At 42.1% G+C, this 10369-nt stretch overlaps 1 protein-coding gene across 4 annotated transcripts in view; it reads right to left on the minus strand.

Moving 5' to 3' along the window:
• The window catches only part of garnl3 (GTPase activating Rap/RanGAP domain like 3), a 77952-nt gene extending 72715 nt beyond the window's left edge, over positions 1–5237 (minus strand). For 2 of the 4 annotated variants that reach the window (XM_039615437.1, XM_039615436.1), the window contains exon 1: positions 4708–5237. In XM_039615437.1, coding sequence (XP_039471371.1) covers positions 4708–4805 — 98 coding nt within the window. In that variant the 5' untranslated portion in view covers positions 4806–5237. The remainder of the gene's footprint in view (positions 1–4707) is intronic. The other 2 variants (XM_039615434.1, XM_039615435.1) reach the window with 2 other exon arrangements.
• Between the last annotated feature and the right edge of the window lie 5132 nt (positions 5238–10369).

Here is a 10369-nt window from a genome sequence, read left to right on the forward strand (position 1 = left end):
TGTTCTTCATTCACATTGAGCTTTGAAGCCTACTATAAAAAATTCACCAGGAAACCACAAAAGGACAAACCCTAATATACGTTTCCTTCTTTTTTTCTTCTTAAAGATACATATGCTCACCACTCCCACTCCAGTTCAGTTACGAAGCGCACAGACAGAGAGCAGCGGATTTCGGCTTCTCCTAGATTCAGTCGTTGGGCAATGTGACGTGCAGCAAGCTACGGCAATCCCCCCCACCTCCCACACACACACACACACCCTCACACCTCTAGACACAAAACACTGTGGGTTTGGCAACAGGGAAGGTTAATGAAGACACTGACAGCACTTCAAAGTGCGTGTGCGCTCGAATAACCAATCAAGTGAGAAGTTCAAGGCAAGTGAGGATGAAAGGGTGAGCGACTAACATTCTGTGAGAGTTTCACAGCTCGCAGGCTACCACAGAGATCTACTGTATTTGCACAGGTGACGTTGGTACTGCACTGTTAGTCTAATGAGTGAATAGAGGCATACACAGGCAGATAAGGCAACAGAAAAGTGATTGATGAACAGCACAAAACAACTAACCCATGCTGTGAAAACCTAATCTTCCCCTGCCTATAATGCAAACAGGCTTCTTATCTTGAACTGTTTAATAGGTCTGTGTTACAAAATTAAACCATAGTAATCTATTTTTTACTCATGTTGTTCTCTGTTGGTCTCTGTTAGTCTCCCTTGCAGTCCAGTAACATGCAGCAACCACTTAAATAAACTATAGCTTCTTGATGAGGGATTGATGAGCGACCCCCCTTAAATTCTACACAGCGAGGTTTCCTCTGAGTTTTTTATTCAGGCTTCATCAGAGGATGTCTTCCTCCCTGTGGCCTCTTTGTTTTTCATCTTTGTGCTTACTAGTAGCAATGAGTGCTCACATAGTTCTCTTTGTCTCTCTTGCACTATTTCCTGAAGTTGCAATTGTTCTGCCAGTTCGTGGTCAGAGTCGAGCCAGCTCTTTCTTGGCTCCTTGAAGTGACACCTAGCCTAATCTCGTTGACACACAATTAGCCAAGGCTGGTGGGGAGTGCTCTGAGACAAACCAGAGCCAAGAGTTTAGTGACAGGCGGACTTGACAAACAGACGTGTTGCGATTGTTTTGGAAAACAATGGAAAAAGACTGTAATTAGGTAAGGATTTGTTATTCCTGGAGGATATCCAGACTCTCCCTCTGTCAAGCTCAAAGCTCCAGGGCAAAGACAATACTTTCTATGTACTTTCTTTGAGTGTATGCACAAGCATAATTAACCTCATATTTCTTAAAACATACTCCAGAGATTAGCAGAGCATTTCTAGAACACTGTCGGTCTCAGGCTGGATCCAAACAGATTCAGCAGGACTGGAGATAGTCTGTTTTTCCCTTCTTTTCTTCAAAGAAGCACCCTTTCTGTGAAAACCTGGTGCCCATGTTGTCCTGGAGTCTATGCCAGCTAACACTGGATGAAAAGGGCACACCTTAATCAGCCCACCAGTCTATCACAGGGCTTCACATCCACAGTTTGCACATATGGCCAAGTTAGTTTAACCAGTTCGACTAACTAGCAACCCCCCCTACACCCAACCAGTCACACAGGAGATTGCCCAGACCTTCATGATGAGACGTGGCAGTGCTAAGAACTGCAAAGCTACGAGACCCAATGATGCTTTTTAAAATTGATCTTCCTTCATAAATATCGACTGGCAGAGGGAACAGGAAGTCCTCAAGGCTACAGAGGAAGCTTTAAAATTCCCCCAAAGGCTATAAGTCAGCACACTTGGGTTCCCAAATTAGTCACTGTACATTTCATTGCTGAACTGGAGAATTGAGAGCATTATGCTTATAGCCAATGTAGGCTTGAGCCACAAGGCACAGAGGTGTGCGGTAGGCTAGATAGACCAGAGTGTAAAATCGGTGGACTTCCCCTTTAAGTCCAAACAACTTTAGACATGTGCACAACTGTACTTGATGCACAGAAATACACACACCAGCTGAACCACCTGCATCCCTCACCGAATAAATCGAGAGCAGCAGAGGAAAGTGGCCCAGTAATTGGTTTCAGTGGTCCATCTAAGTATTGCAGCTACATGCTGTCAGTGAGAATATCCACCAACTGGTGTTCCGCTGACTTTGTTAGATAAGGCTTAGTCATGATGAAGCAGTGTCCAGATCACAGTTGGAAATATTAATGGGACGCGGCATGTTTATACCAGAGTGTATTAACTCCAGCAGCTTAGCACCGATCACGACAGCTTTACACCGTTAACTGAGCTTTTGGACTTGTTGTGAAAAGACGACACGATTGACTGACCACAGACATGTGACATGTATTTAATTTGCCCATTTGTTGCAGAACGTCGTGGGGACTTTCATGCTTTCAGACATTTGATAAATGTCACATTGGAATTTGGGAAATTACGATCTTCATCTTTCATTGCTTTTTTTTTTCTCCCTCTTTTCAGATTTATGGGCCAAGCAACGAATGAATCAACTGAGAAAGTAATAACAAGATTAAATGATCACAACAAAATCATTAGCTAGTGCCCTAAAGAACTCCTTTCAAATGTTGCAAGATGTTTCCCACTGTCTGCAGCCCGGAGGAGAAAATGTCTAGATAAAGCTGCTTCATAATAGAGTTTCCTACACGTATGTGTAGAACAACTCTGCCAGTCTGTGTGAGAGAGAGCAAGTCTGATCCTGCCTGTGACAGCATGTTTCTAATGTACAGCATGTGTGGTCACAATGTGTCACATCTGTACGGTCAGATGTGACACTCTGCTCTGCCTCTCTGCAGTGCAATGAATTATACACAGACTTCTCAGCAGAAGCCTCTCACTTGAGTGTCTTCCATATCCCCCCCTCCACCTCTCAGTACAGCAGAGAATCTATTTCCCCACGCAGTCCCACTTTAGGCCTGCCTCTGATTGATTGTCTGTTAAACTGCTAGTGTCTGAGAGACAGAGTGCCAGGAAGCTTTACAATGTGACTCTGGGTCCAGCGCAGAACAGCATCGAAATGGAAGAAGCTCATTCACTGCACGAGATAGGTCTGGCTCATTAGAAGGGATGTGTAATTTGAATGTAAGTGGACACAAAACTAGCCAAATTTCAACCCACATATGCACCCTGTGTGCAAAACATGGCTCTGTTGACATAAGTCAGACGTGCAGTCATAGATTTAGCCATCTCCCTGACAGAAGTCTCACCATCCATAGACACATTGGGACAAAGTTATTAGCCATAAGAGCAATGAAGCGAGATCCGTGAGTAATCTTGCACTTGTGTACACCTCCACAGCTTGTCTGAAATGGCAGGAAATTGGAGTGAAGGTAGGAGTAGTCAAGATGATATGACCACAGTGATAAAACTTGATTCCTAACAATTCATCATTAATAGGGAAATCAATCATAGGAATCCCTTTTTAAATATGTATATTTATTTGCCTTTCCAAGCCTCACATTGTGGTAGATAATGGAAAATCAAACACAGATCAAATGGGGGATTCATTAAATGTTGATATCAGTCTGTGCTCTGTCTCTAGGAAAACGAACAGAGGAGTTTTTAATGAACAATAAAAGTGACTTGGCTCAATATTGCACAGACACAGCACTGTGACTGAGTACCTGCAGGTTATACTGCCACACTGTTGGACCTAAAGCTCAGAATTGTGAGCCTTCCATTTTTTATATATAAGCGTTTTGCTTTATACATCAAACAATTAACAGAGAAAGTTATCTTAGTTAAAACGACCACCTAACAGATCTGCTGTCACAAGTTCTCAACAAAGACTCTCCGGCATGGAAGTACAGTCAACAAAAAAGCGATTATGTAAAGAGGAAGGAACTGGTGTGATATCAGTAAAGTGAGAGTCTTTAAAGTAAAACTGCGGCTTAGTTGCCCTGACCAAGGTACCCAAACCATTTGATGAATGATGTTACAGCAGATCAACCACAGTAGGAGGTTGCCACAGGAAGCCACACGTTCAAGCACCAGCGGGAGGTTAAACCCAGCTGTACCACACAGCCAAGTCATATTAACTCCGCAGCCTGTGGTCTATTTGTCACCAAGGCCCTCCCCGCCTTCACCTGTTTGGATGTCTGAACTCACAGGTGCCTCCTGGCACCTCACTACCGCATGTGATCTCATAACAAATACCTGCTACGTGGATTTGTTTGTATTCTACAGTGCATGTTGGTGGCAACTGGGCTGCACGATCAGCACCTGAATCGGGCTCTAAAATCACCAAAGACCGCGTCCTGCAGCTGGGCAGCTCTGTCAATAATGCAGAGTCAGGTGCAGACAAAAAGAGCCCGTGCGTAACGCATCCTTCCACGGTCCGATAAGAAACGTGAACGCACGGTGCTGAGATGGAAACGGCATGATGGCCCCCAAAATGCATCTTTTCATTTGAAACAGAGGTTAAAACCTGTCATGGTTATGAATGTACGGTCTTTTTGGATCAACAATGCTTGTTTTTCCTTTCTCAGGGAATCCCTCTGCTCATCTATGCGCGCGCACACGCCAGATCCCGGTTAAATCACCGATCCGCAAGGTAAAACATACATCAGAAACTAAGTGCCAGCTCTTGTCACGAGAGTGCAGCTCCAGTGGGATACTCTGGCCATTTTTTGATCGCCCTCATGTCCCAGACAGAAATGAAATCGCCCACCGTTAAGAAAAACAGAAAAGAGGACCTACCTGGAAATCTCGAAGCTGCAACCCTTCCGAAGGAGCAAGGCTCTCTTCCGCATGATGCCTTTGTCTTTCCCAAGATACACATTTTTTTCTGAATTCATGGGTGCTGGGCAAACAGGTAGACTCAGGGAAATCGCAGCGCTTAAGAGAAAAAAAAAAAAGAAAACGTCCAATATCGAGCAATGGACTGCGAGAGGCGGAAGAGAGAGAGAGAGAGCGAGGGGGGAAAGGGAAAAACAGGGCAGAAAAAAGGCTCTGTTGACGCTCAGTTCACCTCAGTGGAGCAAGGAAAGTGGGCTTGCAGACTTTCCCCTCCTCAGGCTAGACAAAAGACTGCCCGCTGAACGCTTTCAGAGATGCATGTTGCCGGGGCTGGTTTCACTTCATGCGCGCTTATTGGAGCAGGCTGTAGCGGAGCTGCTGCAGTCGTCACCCTGAGCGGACTGCGCTGAGGAGTCTCCGTCGCTCCAGAGATCCCGATCCTGTTATCCACTAATGTGGAGCTCACAGCGCTCCTTCAGCTTCAGCACAGCACTGAGTGGCTGCTTGTCAGTGACCTCATAAAACCCGACGGAGAGAGCGAGAAAGAGGGAGAGAGAGTAAAGAGTGAGCGAGAATTGAGTCAAATGAAGTTATTTGCGCGTGAGTAAGGAAGATAAATTGATGAAGTGAGAGTTGAACCGCGAACGTGATTTATACTCTTGTTGTATGTTAGTAAAGGAAAACTGAGAGCATTCTCCACCAAACATGTAGACTGATGTGCTGAGTTTTGGACTGGCTCAGTAACACAGGTTCGTGAATTTGCTGGCACTAGGTGAGCTGGGGGCTTAAACCCTTCAATGATCCACATTGGACATTTTTATTTATATAACCTCTTAGTGAAAAACAAAAACTATTAAAAAGAAGAAAATTAAACCAGCGGTAAAACCTTTGGCTGCACATGTTTGAAAAAACAAACCAAAACAAATCTGTGCTGCTAGCGCTAGCTGTGGGTAACCAGCTAATGTTTATGGGTGGACAACTTGAGTTTTGCTGTTAAGATGCATCTCTGGGAGATGATTTTGTACATGATTCCTAACAAACATAAACATAAGAAACAAATGTGTTAAACTTAGAGTAAGAGCACTAACATTTTCTGGTCTGTAGCAGCTATAGATTGACTGAAGAACAGCAATCACTTCAAGAATGAACATTTATTCTTAGTGAGAGTGAGGGCACTTTCACATAGAACCAGCGTGTTCTGTGCTGTGCTCTGAACCCCATTTTTTTCTGTCACATAATAACATAATAACAGCACAGCCCAGGCACACTGGACAGGGAGCTCTTGTGTATCCAACATAGTTCAATACAGTCGAAAACTTTCTATTATTGTAGGGTCTTAAGTTTACAATATAAAGCATCTTGAGGCAACTGTTATTATGACTGGTGCTATATAATACAGCTGAAATGTATTTAGACACACTCAACACAGTGACATGACCAATAGAAATGCAGAATGACAGGGAGTCATGGTCACATGTGAAGACCATGACGCTGTACTAGTTGAGCACAGTTGCCAGCTCAGAACAAATTGTGGACATTTCACTCAACCTAACTATCGAGGGGACACAGGAGTTATTTGGAAGTTTATTGTCTTGTGCATATGTGGTAGATGCTAGCAGCTCTGACAACAAGGCACTATTTAATGCCCTGAGAATGACAGCAGACTGGTCCTGCTGTGCTTTTGTTTCTGCTGTTGTCTAAATTAGACTTGCAATAAAGCAGTTATCAAAAAAAATCAGTCAAAACAATACTAATGCATCTGGTTTTGTTGAAAAGAGCAGTGCCGTTTGTGAAAGAAAAGATAACAGAACCTGAAAATAAAACGTAGAATATATATGTATTTTTAATACCTAGGTATTAAAACATACCCCTGGTCATTTTAATAAATGCTGTCACATGCATTTGTCCAATCATCCATCCTGACACTAATTGGGTTCCAGGTCGCCCTGACAACAGTCAATGCTGGGACATCCTTCTCCCTGTCCACCTCCAGCAGCTCTTCTAAAGCAACACCAAGGCAGAACCAAGCCAGGCGAAGCAGAGTAATCTATCCAGCATGTCCCAAAGGCTCCTCCTGGTAGAACATGCCTGGGACACCTCTCCTAGGTGGCACCCATCCAATAAAATGCCCAAACCACCTCCTCTGCCTTCTTTCAGTGTGGAGGAGTAGAGGCTCTCCTCTGAGCTCCTCCCTAATGACCGAGCTTCTTACCCCATCTGTAAGGCTGCGCCAACTGGACTTACTATTGTATTACCTTTATCTCATATTTGCCAGTGTTAGTAATATGATTTTCACTTTTATTACTCATCTATACTGATGTCGTTATTACTGTATTTTGCATTATCCTGTAATTGTGACCACAGCTGCTGATGAGCAAACATGATTAAGTAAACATCACATTCAGTATTTATATTTCAGATGGGTTTTTTTTTTAAGTTTACTTTTTACTGAGTGTGGCGTTTTAATGAACAGTATCCAAAAAAAGTCGACTGAAAGTAGACTGGGATTTAACCCTGTGCTTTAGATTATTGTTCCTGTCTAAAGATCACATTATATCAACTTCTTTGGCACATTTGTAGAAGCATTTTAAAATTCACAGAACTGTATTTGTATAAATACAGAAGCTGTATTTAAGAAAAGAAAGAAACTTTGTGTAGCAAAGCCCAGCCCTGTAGATAACATGGAAAAGGCTACAAAGGTAATTCATCCAAAAGCTTTCTGGCTGTACTCGTTGCTTTGGTCCAGTTCTTTCATGAAGGTTCAAGTTGTCAAAACAATAAGTGAAAATTGTCACAAACTGAGCTTTAAAATAATAATAATTAAAAAAAACCCGTTTCCACACATTAACAAAAATATCTTTTCATTATATTTAATTATAAGAGCTAACACATGGAGTCTGTTCATACAATCCCCTGAGCCCTGTGCCTGTATCTCGGTTAAATGATTTACAAATCCTTTGCTTCTGGTTATATTTACATTTCATTTGTCTCATTTACACTACAATGTATGACAGAAATACAAAAGGGGGACTTTCGTAAGACATGTAAATCTTGTAGATTTAGAAATGAAGTATAAATATTAACTGTTATGTTTTTGATTTTTTAAAATATGAGTGGACAAAAATTTCACGGATTAAAGAAAGAAATTGAGCTTATTTAACTAAAGCTTGTTCTTTATCCAGTGGTAGAATTAGATTTTTTTTCTTCTTTTTTCCTGGTACGTTTGTACCTTTAAGTAACTCAGACGACTGGCTATCAGGCTTAGTCCTGACCAAATCAGGTGCCACTCACTGAAATCGCTCCCAGCTGCCTGAGTAAATTCCTCCTTGATGCCCAAAATCAAATGATCCACAAAGAACACAGCCGGGAGTAGGAGAGGAGAAGACTGAAGAAGGTCTCTGCAGTCAGCAAGAACCAGCAGTCAGAAAGTAACTAAAACTTCTGGTGCAAAAACCCAGAGAGAATGAAGGAGAGTTTAACTACTTTTGGCGTGTCTCTATTTTCAGAAGTCAGAGGCTAGAAACCAGACAAAATCCAGGACCAGAAGAAGCAACCTAAAGATTTTCATGTGATCTCCAAAAAAGATCTCATGCCATTGAATACAGAGCGGGGAAACTGGTGGTTTTTAAGGCAGGAGGAGAAGGTGGCAGCCTAGTTTAACATCCCACAGCAGAAATATGAAAACAAGGAAAGACCTGACATTCTTGAAAAGGATAATATTAATGCCCCATTAAATTTTTAAAACATAGCTCTTGAAACTGAGGTTCTGGAGAATTACCAGTAATAGAAATCAAGTCTCCGAGAGCAGAGAGGTGAAATCAAAATCAGGGATTTGGATTGCATGAAACACAAGCCCGAAGAAAAAGATGTGAGCTTGAAGAGAGCTCAGGAACTGCTGCAAGACGGCAGAGAGAAAAAGAGAAGAGCTGCAAACATCCAAGTGATCGTTTTAGTTCACAATGGTCACTGTCCTAATTCTAAAATCTTTAGCTTTTATTAGATGAGTAAAATCTCATTCTACGACATCATTGGTCACTGGCCCTTATCCAGAAACCTCACATTCGACACCCCACCGGTACACCTGCCAAGTCTGAAGCTGATTGGTTGACCGGCTGTAGAGAAAGAAAAAGAACAGATGGACACAGACACATACAGAGATTTCTGAAGTTATTGGAGCGATGACTCGGTGGATTAGCAGCTTGTTCTTGTGTCACGTTCGGTCTGCAGCAGACTAATTAATGAATGTATGTTTGCTTTTTGTCTTTCCAGAATCTTGCCCAACTGTCCAGCGAGCAGAAGGCCAAGATAAAAAAGGCAACAAAAGAGGCTGAAAAGATGACAATTTCTTCTTGCACCCTCTCAGCCATCTTCCTCTATCCAGTATCACTTTCACTCATGACCTTAACTTCTATCTTCTCTGATGCTCTTATTTCTCTTCAATCTTACTACCAACCCCCCCAAAAAGAACACATCCATTTATCCCCCGCCCCTCCACCTCCACCTTTTATCTCTTCAGCCATATCACTTAACCTTCTCGCACCCAGCTTTCCCTATCCAGCCACCCCCACCAAACCCTACTAACCACCTTCACAGCCCTTTATGTAAGAACTGATGTGAAACATAATGCAGTTGCAATAACAGAGAAAAAAAGATGCTGCTGTAAAACAGTTATTAAGAATTAGAACCAAAATGGATCTATTACAGACATCTTAAAAAGGATGCCTGCATAAAAATGGAAAATGAAATCAGGAAAGCTAAAATGAAGCATAGGAAAAATGCATTAGAGCAGTGGACATCTTGGAGCCACCTAGGAAAGTTTAAAATAATGGCCTTGTTGAATCAATGCACAAAGGAAACAAAACTAATCTATTTTGTGCTTAAAAAGGTCTGAGTTCACTGAAAATGTCTCCATGCATAAAGGGATATCTCCAAATGTGTCGCAGCCCTATTGGGAGGCCGAGCACAGGGAAGGGAGCTGGTCCTGATGCTGTCTGTAGGTGTACGCCGTGCTGTTGTGGGTCAGATTAATAAAGGTTTGTCTGAAAATTTGCAGATTTGTTCCAAGCTTGGCCAGAAACAGACCTAGAAAATTCTGGACTTCTTGAGAAGGCTGCTGTCTAAGGCTGCTGAAAATCTTCTGCGCTGTTATCTCGTCTTCAGAATTTGAACTCAGATCGTGGTTATGCTCTGTCTTTTTTAAATGAGGTCACGGTGACGTCCAAACAAACAAACAAACAAAACAAAACAAAACATTCATTTTAAGAAAAATAACGATGAACCAAATCATAGATTGATAAATAATGAGGATATTTGAACTGTTGACATATATAATAATATACGGACTGTGTTTGAGTTCACACAAAGTCTGTAGCTTCTCCTAACAGCTGTATATCCAGTCTACTTCAAATTTAGAAGGTATGCTGTGAACCCAAGTAAGGCCAATATCAGTTATTTGTCAAGTCATTTGAATGAAGCATAGTCTTATAACATTAGTATTAACACTCACCTCACCACTACTAATAAGCAACTCAAGCTAAAAGCAAATTAATTTACCCGTGCTTCACCTGTCCATCAGATTTCATGAAATTCAGCCCTGTGGCATTTGTGCAACGTTTCCTGACTG

This window comes from Oreochromis aureus, linkage group 7, assembly GCF_013358895.1.
Source record: "Oreochromis aureus strain Israel breed Guangdong linkage group 7, ZZ_aureus, whole genome shotgun sequence".
Lineage (NCBI taxonomy): Eukaryota > Metazoa > Chordata > Actinopteri > Cichliformes > Cichlidae > Oreochromis > Oreochromis aureus.